This window comes from Parasteatoda tepidariorum, chromosome 4, assembly GCF_043381705.1.
Source record: "Parasteatoda tepidariorum isolate YZ-2023 chromosome 4, CAS_Ptep_4.0, whole genome shotgun sequence".
Lineage (NCBI taxonomy): Eukaryota > Metazoa > Arthropoda > Arachnida > Araneae > Theridiidae > Parasteatoda > Parasteatoda tepidariorum.
Genome location: NC_092207.1, coordinates 33,284,510 through 33,311,215, shown reverse-complemented (window position 1 = coordinate 33,311,215; position 26,706 = coordinate 33,284,510). Strand labels below are relative to the sequence as shown.

At 28.6% G+C, this 26,706-nt stretch overlaps 2 protein-coding genes across 8 annotated transcripts in view; one reads left to right on the top strand and one right to left on the bottom strand.

The window, feature by feature from the left end:
- The window catches only part of LOC107456827 (protein lin-54 homolog), a 32,131-nt gene extending 23,181 nt beyond the window's left edge, over window positions 1-8,950 (bottom strand). The window contains exons 1-2 of one of the 5 annotated variants that reach the window (XM_016074787.4): window positions 8,848-8,950; window positions 5,243-6,297 (exon numbers count right to left, since the gene is read on the bottom strand). In XM_016074787.4, coding sequence (XP_015930273.1) covers window positions 5,243-6,297; window positions 8,848-8,866 — 1,074 coding nt within the window. In that variant the 5' untranslated portion in view covers window positions 8,867-8,950. Of the gene's footprint in view, window positions 1-5,242; window positions 6,298-7,801; window positions 7,921-8,270; window positions 8,515-8,563; window positions 8,705-8,847 lie in introns of those variants that run through there. The other 4 variants (XM_016074788.4, XM_071179628.1, XM_016074789.4 and 1 more) reach the window with 4 other exon arrangements.
- On the top strand, window positions 8,666-26,322 carry LOC107456828 (COP9 signalosome subunit 4). 3 transcript variants are annotated; one of them, XM_016074791.4, is made up of 13 exons: window positions 8,924-8,964; window positions 9,040-9,212; window positions 9,495-9,636; window positions 9,707-9,786; window positions 11,801-11,952; window positions 13,955-14,058; window positions 14,813-14,966; window positions 15,812-15,962; window positions 17,161-17,245; window positions 17,840-17,925; window positions 21,815-21,930; window positions 23,866-23,950; window positions 26,093-26,322. In XM_016074791.4, the coding sequence occupies exons 3-13, from the start codon at window positions 9,566-9,568 to the stop codon at window positions 26,224-26,226; spliced, it is 1,218 nt and encodes a 405-aa protein (XP_015930277.1). In that variant the 5' UTR covers window positions 8,924-8,964; window positions 9,040-9,212; window positions 9,495-9,565; the 3' UTR covers window positions 26,227-26,322. The 3 variants fall into 3 exon arrangements, with proteins under 3 accessions (XP_071035731.1, XP_015930277.1, XP_071035730.1); XM_071179629.1 differs by having other exon boundaries at window positions 8,940-8,964; window positions 9,040-9,263; XM_071179630.1 differs by lacking the exons at window positions 8,924-8,964; window positions 9,040-9,212 and adding an exon at window positions 8,666-8,733.
- The last annotated feature ends 384 nt before the right edge of the window (window positions 26,323-26,706 follow it).

The window sequence follows — 26,706 nt, the reverse complement described above, 5'->3', positions numbered from 1 at the left end:
TCAAAAAATGTGTTATTTCTCATTGCTCTTCGTCTTGCGTACAAAAAAAAATTAGTAATCTTTAGCTGATGAGCAATTCTCAACTTCAGATATGGAAACACTTCCAGACTATTAGATAATTTTTTGTGAATTTCTGTTATTCCGCTTTTTAAACCTGTCTAACCTTCCACTCGAGCACATAAAAATAGTAACATTAAATCGTTTAGCAAATTCATCAACATTTGTCCAGATGCTGGAAGATTGCGGTTTCTTCGATTGGTGAACTGCTTCAGTAATGCTTCCTCAACATCCTAGTGATCTGCTTTTTTCTGCTATCTAAATTTTTTCATGAGCAGAAATTACTAATTGCTTATTTTTCCATATGTTACAAACTGCAGATATGGATGGTTTATATTCCCTGCGAATATCAGCTTGATTGCATCCATTTTAAATTTTTCTGATTATGTCCATTTTATCATCAATGGAGAATGTTTTACGTTTACTGTTTGCCATAGTTAAATTTGAGACACTTGTTTGCAGGAATTTTTAAATGAACTGAGAGCAAAAAGGAGTTGAAATGAGGGCCTTATCAACACATATTAGTGTACAACCCTTTGACCAATAATGAATAATTACTCATTCCCTCTGACAGAAAATGCATATTGATCCCACTGACACCTTACAGGTGCATCATCTGCCTGGGTTGGAAACATCTGCTTGGTTTGTTTAGGGATGGGAAAGTGAGAAAAAAGAAGCAAACAAGAAAAAATGCTTAACTCTACATTCCCCTCTATAGATGGTTTTAAAAATCGGCATATGTACTTATTTTAAAATAGAGATTTTAAAATTAATACAAAAAAATGAAGAAGAAAAATTAGCCGAAGACAAAAAAAAAGTTCATTATATCCAACTTCCTCACTTTTTTGGTTCACTATATCCACAAAAAATAACATTATATGTATATAGCAAGGCACGGGATCGAACATTTCGTTCACTATATCCGGGAGTTCCTTATAAACCGTGTTCACTATAGCAGGGTTTGACTCTATAATATTTTTTATATTGCCTTAAAATATTAATAAAAATAAATTTTTATAACAATTTAGTAGCAAAATCATTGTTAAGGTACTTTTAATGAAAAAAGTGGCCACCAGATAAACTTTTCAGCATAGCTATTTGGTATTCAATACTTATCATTGGAAGGCTTTGCAGTGGGTTAAAAAAAAAAAAAATTTCACAAGAGCATTTAAAAAAAAAAAAAAAATCAGGACATGTTTTTGGAACTTTATATTGTAGACTACTTTTGCAAACAAACAAAAGTATATTTTGCTTTTCAAATTTTATCGAAAAATAATTAGATATGTTATTTTCAATTTCAGAACTACTTTGTTTAGAAAACAAAGTTTTAACAGTTTTCAATATTTTATCAATATGAACAACTCATAATAGCTTCAAATCAATGGAATGAAAATTTTTATAGTACAGTTCCTTTAAAATATAACTAGTTAACTAGCATAAATTAGTTAATATTCCCTCATTACAAGATGTGATTAATATTTGCAATTGAGTTCAAGATTATCTTAATTAAAAATTTTTTAACTAGACTTTTACAGGGTTCATGCTCTACTATAAAAATAAAATTCAAGTACTTTTCAAGGACTTTTTAAGACTTATTGTAAAATTCTCAAGGACTTAAATTTTAGTTAAAGATAGACTAAAATTTAACATTTTAAACTAAAATGTTTTGATGATAAATGTTAGTCGATAAATAGCAGTACTGAAAAATAAGACTTCCATTGCTCTCTCTTGATTTCGGAAAGTGATCTAAGTACATATATAAAAAAAAACAAGGGTGATTGGCATCAAGTCGAGAATAAAATTCCTGATGCATAAAAACGTCAGGTTTGAATTTTGCATTAAGGCTTATTTTAAGCTAGATATAAAAAGTCTGAATAAGCAAAGATTCGGGCAGAAGACGGGGTAGGGGGGAATGTTCTATATAATACTGTGATATCAATTAGATATTTAAAAACAACTCTGACGAGAGACTTTTATTTAATATTTAAAGTGGCAGAAGCATTTAGACAGTGAAATTTAAACTGTTCTTAAATATAATTTTGAAATTTCGACCACTTTTCTATTTAAGAAAATTAATCAATTATTGGATGTTGCGGCTTGATTATCATTTTAAATTTATTACCAGTCAACCATTTTAAATTGAAACAGTTGCCAACTTTCACCTCAATACCTTCTGATAGATTCTTAGTAACAATTTTGGTCACTGACTTTTTTGATTAACCACTCATACTTGAATTAACCTTTTTTCAGTAGCATCGATGATACGCACTTGACATGGTCACGTGAATATGAATTGCAACGAGTAGTTTTCAAATCAAGTATAAATACGAAAATCGATGTTTGATATCGCAAAATGCGTGAATACGAATAGCGACATTGGATTTTAAACCCGCGGAAAAACTAATTGCGCTAAAAAAACGCTTAAGTACAAATTGCGATATTAGATTTTTAAATTGCTTTAATGGGAATTGCGAGTACGATTTTTGAATCACGCGAAAACGAATTGCAACACTAGGCATTAAAGAGGACAAAAATAAAAAAAGCTGAACTTTTACAGCGCAGGTCACTAGGAGGAGGGGGGGGAGTGCTCTATATGATACTGAGATTTATAAAAGCAACTTTTAACTATGCTGGGAGATTTTTATTCAATATTTAAAGTGGCAGAAGCATTTAGACAGTTAACTTTAAATTTTTCTTAAATATAATTTTAAAATTTTGACCACTAATATATTAAAAAAAATTAAGCAATTATAGGAAGGCACGACTATTAAATTACTTACTAATGAAAAATAGATCACATCTTTACAGTAACTAATTCAAGAGAAAGCTTACTTCTACTTCTTTCAAGAATCGCGATATTGGGTTTTAAAATCGTGTGAATATGAATCTTGATATTGGATTATAAAATCGCGTGAATATGAATCACGATATTGGATTTTAAAATTGTGTGAATATGAATCGAGATATTGGATTTTAAAATCACGTGAATATGAATCAAGATATTGGATTTTAAAATCGCGTGAATATGAATCACGATATTGGATTTTAAAATCGCGTGAATATGAATAGCGTTTTTGGATTTATAAAATCCCGTTATTACGAATCACGCTGTTGTATTTTAAAGACACGAAAATACAAATTGCGATATTGAATTTTTAAATCGCGTAAATAAGAATCACGATGCATAATTTTTAGATCACGTGAATACGAAAAACGATATCTGATATTACAACTGCGTTATAATGAATCGCAAAGTTGGATTTAAAAATGCGTGAATACGAATCGCGACGTTGAATTTTAAACTCACGAGAATACAAATCGCGATATTGGGTTTGAAAAAAGCTTAAATACAAATCGCGATATTGGATTTTGAAATTGAGTGAATAGGAATTGCTAGTACGATTTTTAAATCGCGTAAAAAATGTGCAACACGTAAGTTTTAAATCAGTAGCAAATTCCAGTGCACTTCCTAATATTTAAAATTCCAAAAAACAGCCAAACAAAAAAAAAATCAAATATCGGCGCTCGTAACGGAACACTTAGACTCCTTTCCACTCTATAGCAGAAGTCGCGGTTATCCGACTATAGTTCAGGCGGCTTGGGTTTCTCCAATAGGACTTCCCAAAAATTTTAGTTTTTGGAACATCGTCGGAAATTTTCAAAATTGAGGAAAAAAAGCGGATTTCCGCTTTTTCGTGGAAGTTTTTCATCCCTGCAACACATAATTTTTAAATAAGTCTAATACGAAGATCAATGATTGATATTAAAATCGCCTGAATAAGAATCGAGATTTTGTCAGAATCTGGCGCAGTTCCCAATATTTAAAATTCCTAAAATTAGCCAAACGTACATAAAATCCTAAAATCAAACAGTACGTGTCATCATCTGAAAGATGGGGAAGTCATTCTCTCACACTTACGCGCGTCAAAAAGTTAAACATAGAAATACTGGAAATAGGGCTGTTTTCCTGAGTTTTCGATAATTTTCAAGGTCATTTCAAAATTTTCAAGGATTTAATATCATTTTCAAGTACTTCTAGGGGCCCTTGAAAATCAAAATGAAATTCAAGTACTTTTCAAGGCCGCGGGAACCCTGCTTTTAAAATCTTGAAATGAAGACACAGTAAATTTACCACTAAACATCTTTGTACAAAAGTTATCCTTAATCAATGATCCTTAAAATCATTTATTAATTCTATATTATAATTTGATTACTGTTTTGTTGATTAGTAGAATCAATCATTTTAAAAAAGGATTTAAAAGGAAGGGCAGGCTGCCCTTCTAAAAATGCTTCTGGAGAACACTGGCTTCAGTAATAAAACACAATTACAAGCTAATAAAAAATTCAATGGGAATTTTTTTTTTTTTGTTGCCGCTAGCTAGATATAAAAAGTTTTGCTCGAAACATAACTAGTGCAATGATTTTGATTCTTTAACAATGTATGTCACAGTTTTGAGTTCTTTTTGTTTGTTTTAAGTACTTTTTATTTTAAGGCCTGTTTAGACGATCCAATTTCTTGGACAGAGATTGATTGATATTGATGGTTTGATTCTTTAACAATGTATGTCACAGTTTTGAGTTCTTTTTGTTTGTTTTAAGTACTTTTTATTTTAAGGCCTGTTTAGACGATCCAATTTCTTGGACAGAGATTGATTGATATTGATGGAAACTTGTTTAGCTTTGAGCTTGGATGGTGTAAACAAACATCCAAGAACTTGGTCCAACTTCTTGGACGATAGTAGAGCATGTTCTACTTTCCATCCAAGTTTTTTCTTCCTTAACCAATCAGCCTCTTAGGTTTTGTGACGTCAACAAGCTGGCAGGAAATTATGTCATTTTGTTGTGGGTTTTCATAGATTTTAGTCCAAATGAATTGATCTGTTAAGTTTATTTGTGTTATTATGATTTTATTTGAATTTATTTAGTAATTTTAAACTTATGTAAGTATTATTTTATAATGTTGAATATGAACAATGCGCATGCGCAAGTTTTTTCCCTAACGAATCAGCGACATTCAAGAACTTGGATAGTGTCAACGAATCATCCAATTTCTTGGACAGAGAAATCCGTCCAATTTCTCGGATTCAAGAAATTGGACCGTGTAAACAAGCCTTTAAGGTCATACACTAATTGCATTATGTAACAAACTAAAAATAGTTTTATGAAACAGGTGAGCTTAAATTACTTGTTTTGTGGGTGTTCCTGGAACAGTCCTCAAAATTTGCTGGGAACCTCCAAGACTCACCAAATTTCGAGACAAAGTTAGTGTTTTATTAGGACTTGCAAGAAGAATTGACTGAGGTTGACCAGTAGCAGATGCACTCGATGAAGCTGCAGAAACTGGAACGGGTGATACTATTGATGCACCAGAATTTGCACTATTCGTAATAATCACTTTGGTCACCATCTGATTATTGGACGAGGGCGTCACAGCTCTTTTAAGAGGGCCTTGAAAAACTTGATTTGCAGCATTTCCACCGGCAGTTACAATAGGCTTTGCAGTTATGAAAGACCCTGAATTAGATCCTTGACTAAGTAGAATTTTAACATCATTCAATTTACCAGGCTGAGCTGAAGACATGGTATTAATTACATTTCCAGAAGTATTCAATGAAGGTAATGTTAGTATTTTAGTACCAGATGACACGCCGGGGGATGATTGTACAATAGCTGCTACATTTGATGCTGAGGCAACTGGCAAAGTCTTAGCACCAACGAGCATATTTTGCAAGTTACTTTGTTTCGGAAAAATCAACAACTGTGTTGTGCCAGTTTTATTAACAGTAGAAACATTACTTTTTATACTGGGTAATTCAACAGTTCTTGATAATGATGCGGTAGTAATAAAATTCGATGGAGATTGCACAATATTTGTCTCAGATACCAACTTCCCCTCATTTGTCATAACAACGTCCTGTCCTAGATTTGTTTCTTGTGGTACACTTGATTCATTTATAGAATCAAAATCCGCCAAGCCAGAACCTCCTTCAACTGCAGTAAGAGCATTTAACAAACTATCTGAACTCTCAATATTTAGACTGTGTTTATCAAAATTAATATTGAAAAGATCGGAATTAGCTTCAATAACATCAGTTTTTATAAGGTCATCTGTACACATCTGATTGCAGCTTTCAGAATTCATGGAGTCTGGCAAAATAACTTCATCATCTTTACACGACAAGCTCGAAATAAAAGACAAGCTAGCCTCGTTGAGCTCCAAGTCGGCTTTGGGGGACAGCTCTGCAAATATAAATATACACTCATTAAAGCAACATTAACAGATAATTAGTAAAAAGTGGTATACAATTGTTTGGATACTTTTGACTAATGTTATTGCTTTAACATGGAGATTACAAAGAATAAGGTATAATTAAACTTAATATTTTTGTTCGATTTTAGGAAAAAAAGTTGCACTTAGACCTGGTTAAACTATCAAAACAAGACATGAGTGAAATTATTTTAGACAACAATGAGATGAGAAGAGCTTAGGCATATAATCTCTAGATTAATTAATCTGGATGCAGTGAATATTCAGTATTCAGGTTCAAATTTAGAATGGAATTTCAAAAAAATAAATAACCCCAAAATTAGTATTAAGCGTATAAGAATTTACAAAAAATTCTATGAAACCCATAATTATGGGCTTTATGGATGGTGTTTTCAATAGAAATGTAAACAATAACAATCTCGAGCTGTATGCCTGCTCTAGTTCTGGTTAGAAAGTTTGCAGCTGCTTACTACATGCTATTTTGCGAGGCGATATTTTCAAATGGATAATTTTGTTTTCAATAAAAGAAATAAATTAGATAATTTCTGAGCTCCAATCTGCTGTATTCATAAGATATTAATGTTATTATATAATTCTGGTGAGTTTGAAGTGAAAATTTCTTTTAGCTATTTAGAGATATATTGTTATAAAAGGTGACATGGTTGCTAGATTTTGAATAACTCGCTTTTTTGGTCTCTTTCCATTTGTTTATTACTGTTTGTTTGTGTTGCAAGCTGTGCACCATCTTACGTTAGTGTTAGCATATTGTTCGAGGAGCAAGATTAAGTTTAGTAATAAGTATTCAAATACCACGTTTGCAAGAATCTCAAAACACAATGATCACATTGTGAGCCAAATGGCTTTAAAATACACCGGAAACAGTAACCCGGAAGTATAAGCGGCATACAGCCTGCAGCGCTCCCTAGTGTCGAAAACACCACCCATTGAAGTTATGAAAACTGACACATTTATTTAGTATTACAACCATTATTGTGAGAAATATTATAAAAAGATTTTTTATTGCTTTCTTGTAGCCTTCTAATTTTTGAAACTAAGATTCACCTAGAAAACTCTTTTTTCAAATTTAAAATACAATATTATTATTATTTGTTTTTTGAAATACCAGTATACAGCAAATTACCAGGATACAGTCCCTCAATAACTCCCCCCCTCCAATTTTTTTTTACAAATACGACACACAAACATAAGATAAAAAATAAAAGCTTGCACAACTTATGTTTTATAAAACTAACTACATACTGGACTAAATATTTTGAAACTTATCAAAAAAACTTTTCATGAATAATTTTAGAAAGCAAGTATGAAAGTTTAAACAAGCATTAATCAAGCATTCTCCATATAAGCCTCAATTTTTAATTCTAAAATTTGCTGACAAAAGATAATACTTTTATAGATAAATAAGATACACTAAAGAAGCATACATTTCATTAAAAATATATAATGACTTTAACTAACATTTAGAATCACCCTTTCCATCTTAAAAGCCTTTATTTTCTTATAATTAATTAAGATCTGCAAGAAACATTCATTTTTCTACAAGAGTTGAAAAATTAATGTTATTATGACATCTCAAAGTAAAAAAACATCTGATAAACTAAAAATAATAAACAAATACATTATTGTTTACAAATTTATATGAACAATAAACCTATAATAACAAAATTGGAGTGATTTTTTTTTAATATTATTATTTTTTAAGCTAAAAATAAATAGAATCAATGCAAAATTTTCTACTAAACTTTTAAAAATGAAAATAACTCACGTTTACATTAACTGTGTTAATAAACATAATATAATAAAAAAATTTAAGTATAATAAGAAAAGTAAGTTTAAATAAATAATAATCAGTTCACCCATACATTATTTACAAATATTGCCTACAAGATACAGTACTCGTAAGAGATCGTTTAATTTTGATGCATACCAAAAATTTAGTTTTGAAGAAACCAAAACTTTGTTCATTACACAACAATTATCATATAAAATTCAAGCCAATGTATAAAATACAAAAGAAAAACGAATGCTTTAAACATTAAGTACATTGAGAACACACCGGGCCTTATTAAATTGTTTAAAATACGAAAACATTCCGATTGTTTATATCAATGCCACGAATACGTAATAGGTATAAGTTCTTAAAAGACGCGCCATTTGCAGAGTCAAAGACTGGGAAATTTGAATTATGAATTACACCTTCTGATAAATTTAAAAACATACTAGATGATCCCCAGATAAAGACTTAATATATGATCCAATCTAATGATGCACTTTTTTGTTCATGTACAATGTATGGTTAATTTTCCCCCGCAGCTATGATTGCAGGGATTAGCACATACTGCGCCTGTACAGTGTTGGTAAATAAATCACCCTCCAAGTTTAGTACATTTGTAAGTTGAAAATAATTTATTTCCCTGTTTTTTTTCTACCCATTCAATTCTCGATTAATGATGCAGACGCAATATTTTCAAGAATTTACGATTAAATATTAATGTCAACATTACCCATTTTCTCATCAGGCATCCCGTTTAACTTCAAAATCACGCGCCGACCATTGCCATCCTGAATAAAAGCCCCCTCCCTTGATGAAATCACTGCTTTTTTGAGACTAACNCAGATACGCTCTATGATTGGTTAAAAATTTGATCGGTAAGATAGCAAAATGAATTTTACTGCGCCGATAATCGGTGCAATAGACACTCCGGGATGTAAAACTAGAAGTAAAAATTTTGTAATCCAAATTCAGTTGTTTTGTTCTTAAATATTCATGGAAAACTTGCAAGTTTTTAAAATTTTTTGATAAGATATGAAATGCTAATCTTCAGAAGTACAAAGTTGTCAGCAAAGTTCTCTTGTTACAAATTTTTGGGTAAAAAAAAAGACTTTTGTTTTCTTTGTGACTATAGATTATTAAGAAAAGGTAATTTCATGTGTAGTCTATTTATAAAATTGTGCTTAATTTATAAATATGTAAAATATATGTACTAAATTAAAACTAATGTTTTAATGCTTGCGAAGAAGTTTACTTTAGAAAGAAGAATTGTTAAAACTGATTCAAAATGCTTATTTCTTATTTAAGAAATCTTATAATTATAGCTTTGAAAAATTATGATTTTAAAAATTACTCCTCTTTTTTTTTTTTTTAAATTAGTTTATAAACTCAACTGACGATTGAGTAATGGCAACAGTGAAATGAAAATAAATAAATAGAGAGAGGTAGATATGGCGGCTGTAAGACTTCAGCTGGCTTCTCTAACTAGTTTAGGAGGAACACCTAAAGATCAAGCTGATCGGTGAGTAATGTACGAAATGTTTTTTTTATATAAATTATATTTCTTTGCTAATTAGTTGGATTAATTTCAGGTATAGAGCCGTTCTAGATAATATTACCAAGAGTAGTGGTGATGATCTTATTGAAGGTTTAAAAGCTTTTGTAGAAGCTAGTAAGTAACTTTTTTCCGTTCTTTAATATTTTTTTTATAAATATTTTATTTCTTTTTAAGAATAACACGCTGACACTTATATGAAATATCTGTCCAGCTTTCCCGTCCCCCACCAACAATAAGGATGTATTAAAAGGTAAACATTTAATATTTCCTTGTTCAAATGGCAGTTGAATGCAAGGTTCTATGAAGTTCATAATATTAAAAATATCAATGTCAGCATTATCCAATAATGAGAATTCTCAATATATAATTTATAAAAAGAAAATATTAATTAATCCAAAAGTTTCACTTCAGTGTAGTTCACACAGTTCGCTTAAAAAGGGGCTAAGAGAAAGGGGCTATCCAGAACTTAGCCATCGATCATTTGATAAAATTTACAATTAAAAGTTGGTTGCTCTTAATTAATGTAGGTAAGTAATATTGGTACTTACGTATTAAGGCAACCAGGCCGAAATTCGGATAAATCGCCACATTTGGCGTAAGTAGAAAAAATTGAAATCAATTTTTTTTTATAAAACAAAGTATTTTATAAACAAAATTATAAGCATATACTATTTTAATAACCTTTTAGATTACATATTATTTTGACATCACATAGTGCATTATTTCTCATAACAAATACAGTTTCTTATATTATTTTGTTTTAAAATATAAAATAGCAATTAAACCCTTCCGGTTTCGAATTTGAATAAGTTGCAGAATTATTTTTTCGGCGGAAATCTTTTGGCAAAGTACGTTCGTTCGGTATAACTCCATATCCCTGTAACAATTCAACAGCATCTTTTTCACTCGCAGGCAGATCCCAAATACCCATAGTTAAAGTATTTCACGGCATTCGATCTAACCAGTAAGCAAAATAATTTGTTTACGAAAAACCACTTATAACACGTAGGGTTGCCAAATTTGGCGATTTATGCGAATTTTGGCCTGGTTGCGTTAATACGTAAGTACCGTAATATTAGTTTGTTAGCTTCAATTTGACAGAAGTGAAATTCTTGTATTCTTATTTTAAGGCAATTATCAAGAAATAAAGATTTGGCACTTTTCCATTCCAAATTTTTTTTTAAAAAAATTATTGAATTTTCTTGTGTTGGCGAAATAGAAAAGTACCAAAGATTTTACATCAAAATCGAATTTGTTTTTATTTATCTTGAATGTTTTGAGAGTCAAATGATTCCAACTTGAATGTGGGAATTGGATTGAAACAAGATTTGCTAATTTATAAGAAGTGGTAATATTATTTTAAACAATGGGTATAAAAGGAGTAGCTGCACTATAAACATAAAGTAAAGTATAAAACCTAACACATTCAGAGGTGATAGATGCAAGACAATATTTTAGATGATAAGATATAACTACTGCTGTTTTAGCAGAGGGATTTAAATCTAATAACATTTTAAATTTAATTTAAGATATTTAAAGATAAAAACTATGAAAACGAAATAATTCCCTTAGATAAATATTTTTCGAAATGAACTAATATTTTATTGATTTATATGTTCGAAATTATCTTTTTATATTGTGTCGTGGCTTCGCCAAATGAAGTTTGATCATTAAGGGTTCCATAACCCAAAAAAATTGAGAACTGAGGAGTTTAGGAACATGATTAGACCTGAACAATTTCTTCTCAAGGAGTAATTTGTATTAAAAGTTCAAAATGTTGGTTTTTACGAATTATACCTTTATGTGATGTTTTTAGTTTTAATTTCTGGCAGGTCTCTGTCTAGTTTTTGCAAAAGCTTGGCAGTTATTTTGATGCTAGTACTGATACAGAAATCTTCTCACAATAATTTGTCAAATATAATTTTTTTATCTTAACAATTACATAAAACTGATTTTTAAAAAAAGAACCTGAAATGATGCTGATTAGCCTAACTAGTTGAAGGAGAAAAAAATCTATGTAATTTTATTATGTTATAATATATGTATATAATTTTATTATGTCTATGTTATTGTTTAAGATATGAATTAATTTTTAACGAAATTATTACTGACTCTTGTTTTGTTCTAGTTGTCAATGAAAATGTCAGCTTAGTTATATCACGCCAGCTGTTGACTGAAGTTGGAAATAATCTTACAAAATTATCTGATGGCGTTTCAAAACTGGTTTCTCACTATACCTTAGATAAAGTTCAGCCTCGAGTTGTATCTTTTGAAGAACAAGTTAGTATTTGTTTCTATGATGATGTAATTGTTAATTTTATAATTTATTTTACATTGTGTTTTTAGATAGATATTTTGATGTAGTATGGATATAATTTTGGAGTATGGATATAATTCTGTATTATGAAGTGTTAAATGATTTATGTGGAAAATAAATGTTTTTCTTTGTAGTTTTCTTATAAAATATTGTTACTTTAGCCTATCAAGTCTAAGTTTATTGAGAATTCTGACATCGCTACACTATTTCTCATGGTGTGGCAATGAAAGTTGAGAATTACTTAGCATGTTTTGTCTGTGATAACCCAAAGGAACAACCAACTTGGAAAGAAAAGTGTGTGTTTCACGTTTGTGTTTTAATGAACAATTTTTAAATGTTGTATAGTTTTATATGTTGTTTATCATGCACAGCTAGTTCTGCTTCTTATCTAAATTTTGGTCTGTTAATTTCAATTTCTCAGAATTGAATAATCAGTCTTTAATGATAAACATTTGATTTCTAATCATGGGTATAACAGTTAAAGTTCTGAAAAACTTGCATTTTGGAATAAATATTTTTTTTAAATTTTTCTGGGAGTATCATTTTTGTTTTATTTACAAAAAACAGAAAAAGAAAAAATCCTGTCATATTGCCTTTTTATAAAACTAGAAAATAAAAATCGAGTTATATAGGTCAATTTCAAGTCTTTAAGAGTCAGTACCTTGAAATCTGAGATATAAAATCGGTGAACCTAATTAAAAGTTCAAGTGATTGTGATAATTGGGTTATCACTAATTATCTGTATTTGCTTTTTTTTCATATGAGATCAGCTACTCTCCAATTTTCCAAAAGACATTCATATATGCTTTATAAAGATACTCATTGCTGCTACTGCAACTCTTCATTTTAACATCAGATACTTCTGGTCAGAAGGTTTTGTTTTCAATTCCAAATGCTTTTGTTATTTTAATAGTCATTAGAGCTAATGTCCTTGTCGAACTATCCATTTGAATATACAGTGACAAAAATTATCTCCTTGAAAATAAGTGCTAAGATTTCATACTTTTTCAAAAGAAAAAAGAAATGAAGAGTTATTTGATTTATAAAAAGTTTAAAAGAAATTCTTTAAACCACCATTTCTTTGGATGTTACTTATATGAAATACCTTGAACTCCTTTTAAAAAAGAAGAGTTACAGAACCCCCTTAGTTCTTATCAGAGATAGTTAGAATCTATAGCAAAAAAATTTGTGAAAATTGAATTACTCCATATTGACAATTAAAAATGTACTTTGGAGAGGTATATAGTCTATAAATTCTGTATGCATTGAAAGGATGGATTATTGATCCTTGTAAAATTCTGTTTTGAATGATAATGAAAATAATTATTAGTCTTACTCCCCTTTTTGATAATTTATTCACTTATTTAATAAATTTTTTTAAATATTAACAGTCATGTCTGTCTTTTTTTTTTTTTTCAAATTTTGTTTTGTTGTTGAAGTGTGGTCTTTGTTGTTATTTGAATAGATGTTATTAAAAATTGGTGCTTTGTACCAGTTTATTGTTTTTAAAAGTAATTAAATTAAAACTAACGTAAGGTGGACTATAATTTCTTATTATAAATGCAACCTTCACTTATAATTATATTAAAGAAAAAAAATTGTATATTATTTTTTTGTTTCGAATTTCTTATTAAAGTATAACATTGTTTTATTAAAACTAGTCTAGTATTTTTGTATGATCTCATTATAATCTCTGTCTTTGTTTGGATGACTGGAGTTTTTATGTTGAGTTTCGACTATGGAAACATTTATTTTTAGCTTTTATTAAAAGATCTATATTGTGTTAAACAGGAATGATATTTTTTACAACTTTAGCATAATAAAATATTAAAGTTATATAATTATATTATGTCTTTTTGTAGTTATTCTAATATCAATTTGTAAACTTTTTTGTCAATTAACTGCACTCTAACAAATAAAGTTATAAAATAATAATAATAAATGCATTTTTTTTTTACTATAAAGGTTGCTAGCATTCGTCAACACCTGGCTGAAATTTATGAAAAAGAGCAAAGCTGGAGAGAAGCGGCAAATGTTTTAGTTGGAATTCCTCTGGAAACTGGACAAAAGTAATTTTTTTATTATAATTATTTATTGATAATAAATATTTTCTTTTTGTCCTTAATTAGTTTATTCTTCATATGTAAACAAACAAACAATCATCTTATAAGGTTGCTGTATTCACATAAAGTAATATTGATGATTTAAATTGATATTTTCTATTAAATAAAATAAATAAATTAAACAGTAAAATTTCTCAGCTTCATTGCCATTTAAATATCATTTTGTGCACTTTTGTTGAGTCTCCAAAGTTTAGTTTTTCTCAGTAATTGCGATTTAATTTATTAAGTTAATTTAATTGAAACTTTGAAAAAATACTGCTTATTTGATTCTAAACTTTAACTTTTGTTAACACCTTTGCGCTTTTTAAAAAAAAAATTTATAATATAAATTAATTAAAAATAGTAATTTTTCTGTGTGTGTGTTTTTGTCGCTATAAAAGTGGTGAGTGAAAATAATATCCTTTTGACTTTGGACTCATAGCACCTAATTTTGTTGATCAATCAGGTACATATATCATCCTAAAAATCATTAAGATATTGTGATGAATCACCTATATAAGATTAATGAATAGTGAAAGAAAGGTAAAATTTTAACACTGTTTCGCTCAAGTTAGCTAACGATGCTTTTTCTGATTGATAAGCATTATTTAATTCAGAATAATTAAAAAATAATCAGAATTTTTAAATTGTTTGATCACAAATAGTCAGTTATTTATTTCTAATAATGTCAGAATATTTAAATCCAGCTTTTATCTATTAGGCAATATTCTGTTGATTATAAACTTGATACTTACTTGAAAATTGCACGTTTATATTTGGAAGACGATGATCCAGTTCAAGCAGAGGCATTTATCAATAGGGCGTCTTTATTGCAAGCAGAATCTAAAGATGAGCAATTACAGATATACTACAAAGTATGAACATTTAATTTTTATTATATTGCATTCTTGCATATTTCTTGTAAAGCATTTAGAGAACTGAAAATACTTTTGTTCTGATATGAAATTTCCATTTAAAAAATTTATTCGATAATATTTTTTTAAGCCTGAAATGATTTTGTGGAAACTTAGAAAATAAAAAAAAAATGCTTATTTTACTGACCCTAAAATAGTGACTATAATAAGTCTTTACAAACTTGTGTTTTTTCTTGAAAAAAAGCTCTTTTTTATAAATTTTTTTTAAAAATTTTTTTTTTTTAGATTTTTAGAAGTTGTGATTGGAAAAGAAAACCTTTCTTTACATTACCTCAAATCTTACTCTGTTTTTCGCTTTTAAACCTGGCAAAGACGTTATTAAGCAGACCTCTTCTCCCTCCCCTATCTTGAGAATCAAGAAATTTAGGCAACTTTACCTCGAAATTGAAGTCAACTTTAAATGTTTAATTTAAGATTTTTTTCTGCAGAAAATGAGGTTTAGAAAATACTGGATTTTTTATCAAGTGTTGATACAAACCTTGGTCAATTGTACTTAAAATTGAATTCGAAAATCACTGATTTCTACCATAGAATGTAAAAATTAGATATTTTTCTTTTTAATATTTGATTTATTGTCTATTTAGCCAGTTAATAATGTGTAAATAAATTATGTACTTTCATAATCACTATTTCCAGTAATATTGTAATATGCTTACAAATAATTTTAAAAAAAATTTTGATATAAGGAACCACTGTTTATATTGAACATATTGTTCACTAACAGTTCACTATAACAGGGTTTCACTGCATATACTAACCTTAAACTTAAATTCAATTAATTACAGGTGTGCTATGCAAGAGTTCTGGACTATAGACGGAAATTTATTGAGGCAGCTCAACGATATAATGAATTATCATATAGGAATATAATTCATGAAGAGGAACGCATGAGAGCATTGAAAAATGCTCTGATTTGCACTATCCTTGCTTCTGCTGGTAATGATATTTTAAAAAGTCTCAAATTTTTTGTTTTAATCGTAAGAAAGGTGAGAATTTATTAATTATACCTTTTAATGACAAATAAAAAACATATTTTAATGTTTAGTAGTTTATAAAAAGTATCAAGTTATAAAGAATTAAGGCTAAACTTGCGATAATTAGTCACATGCTGATTAATACAAATTATATTTGGATATGTTTCTTAACATTTATGGATAAAAACTTGTACAAAAAATTTTTTAATGGGGCAATTACTTTTAGAGAATACAATTCAACAAATAATAGGTTGCAAAGAAAATAAATTGGTTACCTTTGTCTTCTGAGTTCTGTATATTTCAGGGTGTTACATGATAAAAAGGATTTAGAATTTGTAATAAACAAGATGGAATGACTTTAAATTTTATGAAAAAGTATTTTCCACTCTTGACAATTTAAGTCTTATGAAATTTTTTTACAAAATATTAATTATTAAGGCATGATTGAGGGATTTGTATTATTTAGTTCAGAAATAATGAAGCAATAACTTTAATTTTAAAAAGAAAACACACTACATAGCATGTGTCTTTTTGTTGTTTTCTGAAATGTGTTATTTGAATTTTTTTGTGTGGCTTATTTACCATCACTTGGGGTATATAATCCAAATATACCATCAGGGAGGAGGTAGATCTGAGGGAATATTACCGTCAGTTTTGAGAAATGAGCAAATCTGGTTTAACACACTTGGGTGTCATGTCAGTCATTGATGACTGATACTGAACTTTCCATTTATGCTGCGTCAATCATCAGTGACTGACAGTGTAAAATTTGATATAAAACTAAAAAATTTACATTGTTTAAAGTGATTACTGAAAATTTTATTGAAAGTTTACTTCATTTTTATTTATTATGAAGCAAATTTTTATTTATTTCAATTTGTTTATAGTATGCATGTGACCTGATGGGGATTTTCTTAAAAATACACTTGGTGCTCAACATGTTAGAAGCTTCTTAAATCCCTTTTTTGTCCTCCTTTTAAGTGGTTACAGCTTATTAAATGTTTTGATTGTTCTTAATGGATAGATTATGGTTTAATTCTATTAATTGTTGTAAATTATGAACTGTTTTCTGAATATTTATTATTGAATGTCAATGTTTCATTGATTTTATTTTCTTAAATTAATTTTATTTCTGTTTTTTTTTTATAAATCGTTTTTAGGTCAACAAAGATCGAGAATGCTGGCAACACTGTTTAAAGATGAGAGGTGTCAGCAGTTACCAACTTATGGAATCCTAGAGAAAATGTAACTGTGTTGCTTATAATACATTTTTGCATTTATGTACATTCACTTTACATTAGGGACCTTTTCCCCCAAAGAGTATAAATCAAATAACTATATTTATTTTTTTGAAATCATTGCATTTAATGATGCAGACTTAAGGCAGAATGAAAGATTTTATACTAAAAAATTAATAATAATAATTAACAATAATTAAGGTTTTATACAAATTAATAAAAAATTAAAAATAATAAATATCCAAGATTGTAGCTACGCCCTATCATAATCTGTGGGTGTCAGGGATCATAATGTTTATTCAGAGAAAGTTTGTTTTTGTTTTCTAATTCCGTAACTTGGAATATCGCCTGCACTGCTTAATTGGCATATTCGCAGTCATAATATTGTAAACTTAGTTATAATGTTAAATCAGTCTGGAACAGTCATAATTTTTTTTCTCTATATATGTGGCTACTCTAAACTTATTGTTTATAGTTATTTTTTTATCTGTTCTAACTTGTTAATGCTGTTAATCATTTTTTAGGGACTTAACAAATTAGTTTAATTTAATTACTTTTATTTAATCAATTCACCCTGTAACTTTTGTTTCTTTCCTTTAAGGTACTTAGATCGTATAATTCGACGAAGTGAGCTACAAGAATTCTCTGTTATGCTTCAACTTCATCAGAAAGCCACTACCCCTGATGGTAAGTCCTTAAATAAATCTACACAATAAGTTCAAACAGTGATTTCTAAAAATCTCTTTATGAATCACTAAAAAGTAAAAATCTTTTTTTTACTAATAAGCATCTTTGCTAGTTAATAAGCATATATTTGACATTACCTTTAGTTTTGTATTGATATCTATCAACTGTACTGAAAATCCTGTAGACTTTGCTATCTTCTGACACTCTCCTGGTTCAATTCGACCAATTGTCGGTTATTTTAAAGAATTCCCTGATGTTAGGAGTTTTATTATTTTTTTCCCTGTGTTAATTTATTGCAGGGATGGGCAAACTACGGCCCGCGGGCCAACTGTCGCCTGCCGGAAGGTTTTATCCGGCCTGCGGACCGAATTTTAATTTGCCCATCATTTTTACTTTCTCTAATTTTGGTCTACGAAACATAAATTGATGGAAATAGTTAGCACGGACAGCGACAGCTTCAACTGGTAAAATGCTGAAAGCTGAAGTTCTTTATAGAATAGCCATAGATTGGCTCCAACAAACATTTGTCTTTAAGGGCATATGGAGTCTAATATAGGTGAATTGTACTTCACATGTGGCAGACTGCTCATTTTAAGCTCCAACGAGTGGATTTNAAATTTTTATCTTTTTTTTACTAATAAGCATCTTTGCTAGTTAATAAGCATATATTTGACATTACCTTTAGTTTTGTATTGATATCTATCAACTGTACTGAAAATCCTGTAGACTTTGCTATCTTCTGACACTCTCCTGGTTTAATTCGACCCATTGTCGGTTATTTTAAAAAATTCCCTGATGTTAGGAGTTTTTTTATTTTTTCCCCTGTGTTAATTTATTGCAGGGATGGTCAAACTACGGCCCGCGGGCCAACTGTCGCCTGCCGTAAGGTTTTATCCGTCCTGCGGACCGAATTTTAACTTGCCCATCAGTGGTGAATATAAACAATATATATTATACATCTATTTTCTTGCCTACTTGGTTTAAAGCTATTTTGGTTCTTTCTTTTTTAACCAAGTACTGATGACCTTTTTACTTTCTCTAATTTTGGTCTACGAAACATAAATTGATGGAAATAGTTAGCACGGACAGCGACAGCTTCAATTGGTAAAATGCTGAAAGCTGAAGTTCTTTATAGAATAGCCATAGATTGGCTCCAACAAACATTTGTCTTTAAGGGCATATGGAGTCTAATATAGGTGAATTGTACTTCACATGTGGCAGACTGCTCATTTTAAGCTCCAACGAGTGGATTTTTCTGCCGGCACGAGTTCTAATGTTACTTATTGCTTATGGAAAGATTGCACACATATAATGTCATTGTAAATGATGGTGAAATTATTAAATGTATAAAATGGCTAATGCTTTTTTGAGTTATTTGTAAAAATATTTAACCCCAAAATAGCTACTAAAAAATGCTAAGTTGATTCAGAGTGCCATGCATTCAATGATGCATGAACTTGGAAATGTTTTCACGGTTGTAAAAGATAAACCAGTATGAGTTATCTGCAATAAAGCTGTGGCAGTTTTTAAAGAATACAACATTAACCGACATTTTACAGACAAGCACAAGAATGGCAACTACGCAGCAATCTCTGAATGTGAAAGAAGACAAAATGCAGAAAGTTTTCTTAAAGAATTATCAGGCCAACAAAATTTTTTCAAGAAGATAAGCAGTGTCCAAGAAGCAGCTACGCATTCAAGTAACATTATATCATACAATATTGCTGAAAATAATAAATCGCTCAGTGATGGGGAGTTTGTTACACAATGCTCCAAGTTTGTGATGTTTTATGACCAGACATGAAAAATAATTTTGAGGCTGTAAGCTTATCGCAAAAAATGGTAGAATCCATCGATAAGAATTTGACATCACAATTAGAGTCAAAAATTGCACAATTTAAATGTTGCTGAATAGCTATGAATTATTTTAGTTAGTGTTATTTATAAGATGCGTTGATGAAAACTTTGAAATTCCCAAGGAACTGCCACGCGTGCATTCTTTAAAGGGAACTACTGTGGGATGTAATATTTTTTGTGAGTTTCAGGAAGGGTTTTTAACTTTGAAAGTTGCCGTAACAAAAATATTTAATATTTCGACTGATGGGGCACAAAATATGACAGGAAAAAATCTGTATTCCTTGGACTCTTTAATCAGAACTATCCCAGGAATAACATTAGTTTTCTACACTGTGTTATACACAAAGATGCTCTGTGTAAATCTGCATTGAATATGAAACCTGTGCTTGATGCAGTAGTAAAGCTTGTTAATGCTAATCGATTTCGTGGGTTTACTCACATGCCATTTAGAGATTTTCTTCAGTCCTTGCAATCTGAATACTCTGTGTACTGTATTATACGAAAGTAAGGTGGCTTAGTGCCTGATGTGTTTTCGAGCGAGTTTGGCAGCTGAAAGACGACATTGTGTCGTTTTTCCATGTGAAACAGTCTACAGTAGAGTGCGAAATATTAGAAATTTCTACTCGGCCCACCAAACTTTTTTGTGATTTTTTTGCCCTCAACCAAAAAAGTTTGCCCATCCCTAATTTATTGTTTACTTGATATTAGAATTTTCATTGTTTTTATTAAAAACTTTCTAATTTGAAAAAAAAAAAAATTTTTTTTCCCATCACGATTTAAAAAAAAAAAAAATTATGTTACAACTATCCACATTTAATTTAGTTTTTTTATTATTCAAAATTTTCAAATTTAGGAATGTAATGATAACTTTTTGCTAATTTTAATATTGTCAATTGCAATTGAAAAATATTGTAGTTTTTAGTCTAATGCACTTTTGAAGGAAAAAAAAATTACCTTTCACTGTTTATAAAAATCCTTAAACACCCTACATAAGAAATATTTCATATAGTGCACAATGGTTTGTTATAAAAATTTATTATCCTCCAATATGTACTTTTTTTTCACTTACAACAAATTAGCTTACAAGTGTGAAGCTCCATGTTGACAGCTCCACATCTACAAGCTAACTTATTTAAATATTGATATTTTTCTCTTTAAAAACAAATATTTTTAAAACTGCTTTCATTCAAAACCTTTAGTTTAGCACCACACATTATCATTGGTACAAATTTTGCATTAAAATAAATAATATCTTAAAAATTTTGAATAATATTTCCCTGTAAAATTATAGTGAATGAAAATGTTCTTTTAATAATGTATATTATGCAAGTACATGCAAATTATGACTTTGTATCTTTCTATTAATTGCTATCAGAAGTGATCTTTCAGATTGCAGATCCTTTTATAATACTAAAAATTTGTTATAACCATTAAAGATTTGTATAATTTAGTTATAGTTAACTGAATTAAAATTATAATTTTGTCTCTAAGTTTGCTTACTAAGAAATAATAAAGACTTTTCTTTATTGATTCAAGAGGAGAGTTGCCCTAACTTTTCCAAAAATTAAATATTTCTTTCAAAAATTTCTATATTTGAAAGTGTCACTGAGATTAACACCACATACAATTCTTCAAACTTCAATCCTGTTTTATTTAAAATTGATATTTTAAAGTTTATTTATTCATAATCTCATTTTCTTGTTATAACATAGATTTTTGTGCTATCTTTTTTTTAAAAAATTTTTTTAATGCTTCTTACATGTAGAAAAAAGAAAAAAACTTCTTCAAAAAATTTTCTTGTTCAAATTTATGCTGTTTTTGAAATTCAAAAAAAGTCCTATGTAGTTTGTTACTGTTTGCTCTTCAATGGCTGTATTTCTGCAAGTAATTATTTGAAGGTTCTAGAAATGCTACTGTTTTTAATTATTTTGGTAAAATGATTGCACTGCATAGGGAGAACTTGGCAGTGAAATTGTAATGGAGAGTTTCACTTTTTCATGTGTAATTATTACACACATTTTATTTATTTTAGGATCAACAATTCTAGACAGAGCTGTAATAGAGCACAATCTATTATCTGCAAGTAAATTATACAACAATATAACGTTTGAAGAGCTTGGAGCACTCCTTGAGATACCACCTACTAAGGTAACCATATTAATTTGTTACAAATATTAACTTTCAATAACTTCTTACTTGTTATTTTACTTGTATTTACATTTGCTGCTTTGGTGGAATTGTATTATTTATATAGTATTATATTTTTTGTAAATAGAATAATCTTCTCAAGGTCATGCAATTTCTCCATGCTACCCTTCATAGTTATCATGATTTCGACAAATCTTAATTTTTACCAACACTATATTTCAACTTCTTGCTGACTATACTATGGGAAAATGTACTGACATGGAGAAAAAGCAAGATTTTGACAAAAGCCATGGTAATGATGAGGGGCTCGCATAACGTCGAAATACTTATTCTATTTTCTATATCTCCGAAATTAATAGATCATCCATCATATACTTGTGCTAGGATTAGTTAAAATGTACTAGATAAAATTCGTCAACCAAAAGTTTACCAAATTTTAAAAAATAAATTTTTGAATTTTGTACTTTTTAAACTTTTTCTTTTCTTTTCTAAACTTGTAAATGTTGTTATTCTTTTAAATGTTATTTTTATTAAGGAGAGCTTTTTTTTCTAATTTTAAAATGTGTTACTCTTTTTAATTGTAACTTCGGTTTGATAAAACATTGACAACAGATTTTATTTAATCTAAATAAAAGCTGTTTAATATATTCAAAACTGTTATTATCAGGGTTTTAATTATTAAAATCACAATTTTAATCATTTCTCTTTTTTTTTTTAAATTAATGATTATGGCCATAAAAATATTAAGCAAGAATAGTTTTAATATAGTTTGTAATATAAGCTTATATTTAATATTCATATGAACTGTTTACTTTCTTTTTGTAAAGCAATGCAAAAGTAAGTGACAGTATTTAGGCAACTTATTTTATGTGTTTTTTCTTATCTTATATTTTCTTCTTTATCTCTTGTGAAATGTGATATGTAAAAATAGTTTCTTATTTTATAACATATTTGTCAGTGATATGAATTTAATAAGATATTTTTTTGTGTTTTAATTAATATTTTAATTCTTTTTTGTGTGGTATTTATTAATAACTTATTGATTTGATTAATTACTTATTAACTTTAGTTTTATAACTATAAATTTTAATATGTATTAATTATATTTTCTAAAATAACCTATTAAAATGCTTGACAGCCGTTTAAATTATTTTTTTTTAAAATCATGTTTTTAGTGGAAAATTATCAGATTTTGTGTGTCTATGTTTTAGTTTTTTTACACCCTTGTTAAAGATAAAAGAAATATAGCTAGTAGAGTTATCAATTGTTACCACAGGCCACTATGGCAACTTTTTTTGCCTGAAAAGTATTAAAAAGCAACTATTTTCGGCAAAAGGAGACTTTTTCTGAGCATATTCAGTTTTTAGCATATATATGGGATGACGACTTGCGGTCCGCAGGAGCTTCTGAACACAATGAATTCTTTATTTTATATAATAAAAATTGTTGGAAATTTTCAATTGCAATAAGGTCACCACTTTTTGATGTTCTCGATTTGCACAGATTTCATCGTAAGTCTATTTTGTTTCTCGATCGCCTTTTAGCCGGTATCGCTATGAAATTTTGCATGATTTTAAACAATCCTATTTCTAATACAATATTATGATGTGTGAATGTCTAATTTGAGTAATCACTTATCACAATATATATATTTGCTAAATCAGTTATTGATATATAGGAAAATTTTTCAGACAAAGTATGTTTTTTTTTTAATGAAAAAGTATTTTTTTATCTGAAAGTATACAAATTTTTTGTATAAAAATTCAATGCTAGAACATTAACGTTTATATAAAAATTATCATATTTGCCACCAACTTGACTAAAGGGATCGTGGTATATGACAATTAAGAAATTTATTTTAAAGAAATTTTATGGCTGTAAGTTTGAAACTTGGTATCGGTGTATTTCTAGAGTATTTATTATTATAATTTTCAGGCTGAAAAAATAGCTTCTCAAATGATCACTGAAGGAAGAATGAATGGATTTATTGATCAGATTGATTCTATTGTCAACTTCGAAAGTACGTTTTTATTTCTAATACTTAATAACTTAACTTCAGAGGCTTGCTTTTTGTTTTTTTTTAAGATTGCTTTAAATAGTGTTGGAGTTTATAAAATGTTTAATTTTTTATTTATTGTTTTTAAATATCTATGGAATGCATTATTTTATTTGATTCCTGTATGGTAATATACAGGAGTTTTTAAAAGATGTTAATACTCTGTACCATTCACAAAAAATTTCATTTTCTTTTACTAATATTTAAAATCTAGCATAGATCTTTGTCTGTAAGGGGTAAAGTAAATAATTTTTTCTCCCTAAAAAATAAAATGTTTACAGAGTGCATAGCGAAATTTTTCAAGAAATGGGGACTTTTTAAGAAATAAAGATAGTTTTAAGCACCTTTTAATTGAAAAAAATTAGGATGGAAATACTAATAAAAAAAATTTCTTCAAAAATTTTTTATCTTATAGAGTTGCTTATTCTTTTTTTTAAATTAATAATAATTAATTGAATTATGTAAAAAACTGATTTTAATTTAAAATTACAATTAATTAACTTTAATTTAAAAATGTTATCGGGAGTATTTTTAGATTTAAATAAAAAATATTTATAAATGTATAGAAGATTAATATTGATCAAACTGAATTATTTGCATTTGTTGACGATTGTTTTTAAAGTTATAATTCACTATCTAGCTTTTTGCTATGCATCAGTAATCGAGTTGAAAGTATTTTTAATTTAATAAATCTGAATGTTTTTTGTATGTATGTTTATAGAAATGCTCCATGAGTTCAGCTGAATGTTCTTTTAAGTTTTTTGATGCTTGATATTTCCCAGTGTAGACAATTTTGTTAAATATTTTTATTTAGCTTTTAAATTTTTGGAACATTTTGTTCTGTAATAATAATATTTGAATGAACTATTTCTTGTTCTTTATATAGATTCATAGTAATTTATTCACATAATATTAATTTACTCTGAGATCTACCTAGAAATAAAAAAATTATACTGAGGGAAACTTGTTTTACGGGCTTTGATTAAGCTATCTAGGTATTTATCACATAAAAACTATTTCAGCCAATATTAAAAAAATATGCAAAGGGACAGTTAGCAATCCATAACCTTAGCATAAGAATAATTTTAAGTAGTTATAACATTCTGAAGCTCTGAGAAAGGATGTTATCTCATTTCTTGAAATAATTAACAAAAAAAAAAAAAAAAAACAAGTAATAAGACCATTATTTTTTCCAAATCAGAAAAGACAACATTTGTAGAAAAAAAAGGGGGGCAATGAAGATGCATTTATCTCAGTGAAATGGAAAGCAGGGTAGGCCACTTTTCTAAAAACACTATGGGGGAACATTTTTTTATTTAGCAGAATCATACTTTTTGTTGCAATAAGAAAAACAAGCTTGCATCTTTAATTTTTTTAACCCTTTGAACTTGAGATGTCTCTCAGACATCACTGACTACTATAAAATGCCTATTGACTAAAAAAAATATTAGCTATAGAATGACTACAATAAAATTTTTTTGCATGTTTATTAACCACTTCATTTAGTGGACTCTGGACTCTCAAAACTGTGAAAACATTCAGTTTTATCTTATAAATGGCTGGATCCATAGTTTTAACCATTAAAAGATCCTTGAGTGCTAGAAATTAAAAATCTTTTATTAATATTTAAAATAAGAGGGAGCAAAAGAAAAATATTTTCAAACTATATTTTGATGTGTATTATTTATAATTTTCTTATATTTCAGGAAAATTATTTTTTCTAATTCCTAACAAAAATAAGCTCTGTAGTTTTTTTTAATTAATTGCTTAAAAGAATGTCCATATAACCTAGCAGTTGTAACTGAGTGTACTTACTTACTTTACTAAACTTTTTTTTAAAAGCATATGAAACCTATCACAAGAAATTTAATTCATTATCATTTAACACATACCTGTCAATGTGACATTAAATTTTTCATATCATAGTCAATTGTCTGTAGTCAAATGATTTGTAAATTGTCGTACACATAACAAAAAAGGCCATAATTTGGTCAATGGCAGTGCAAAAAATTCTGGACAGATATGTATTAATATGTCACGTATTTCACTCCTCTGGAGTACATTATTAAGCTCTCAAATTAGTACTTAATTGCATATTTTTTTTAGATAAAGAAGTTCTTCCCTCCTGGGATAAGCAGATAGAGAGCTTATGTTTTCAAGTGAATAATATCATTGAGAAGGTAACGCTGCATGCACCAGAATGGATGGCTCAAGCCATGGAAGAGCAAATGGTGCACTGATAATGCCAAAGTATCTTTGTTCGAATTTTGTATATACTGTGTCACACATTTATGTTCTAGTTTTTCCTATAAATAAATATTAATCATATACTCCGATATTCTTTTTTAATACTTCGTGTCCAAAATGTATGGAAACAGTGAAATATCTCGAGATGAAATACACGTAGAAATGTTTTCTAAACCTACATTCAATTATACTGAATTCGATGCCTCAATCTTACCTCCTGGAAATGGGGCAACTTCTAAATCTTAAATAAAAATTCCTATATTTAACTACAGATTTAGATTTTATGAAAAAATTGTTCTATACAGGTTGTTGCATTTTGGTTTACAGGTTACTCTGTAATTGCAAAATGAAGATTGTTTAAAACAGAGATCTCACAAAATGCTTGTCATAGTGAGACTTGTTTGATAGGTCTCTCTAATGAACATATACTAAGTTTCCTAGGAGTTGCCCTGACATCAGTTGGTGAGAAAAAG

Coding starts and splice junctions, on each gene's coding strand:
- LOC107456828 (XM_071179630.1), top strand. CDS start 9,566: ATGGCGGCTGTAAGACTTCAGCTGGCTTCTCTAACTAGTTTAGGAGGA. Junction 9,637..9,706: donor CCTAAAGATCAAGCTGATCG/GTGAGTAATGTA, acceptor GATTAATTTCAG/GTATAGAGCCGTTCTAGATA. Junction 15,963..17,160: donor CACTATCCTTGCTTCTGCTG/GTAATGATATTT, acceptor AATCGTTTTTAG/GTCAACAAAGATCGAGAATG.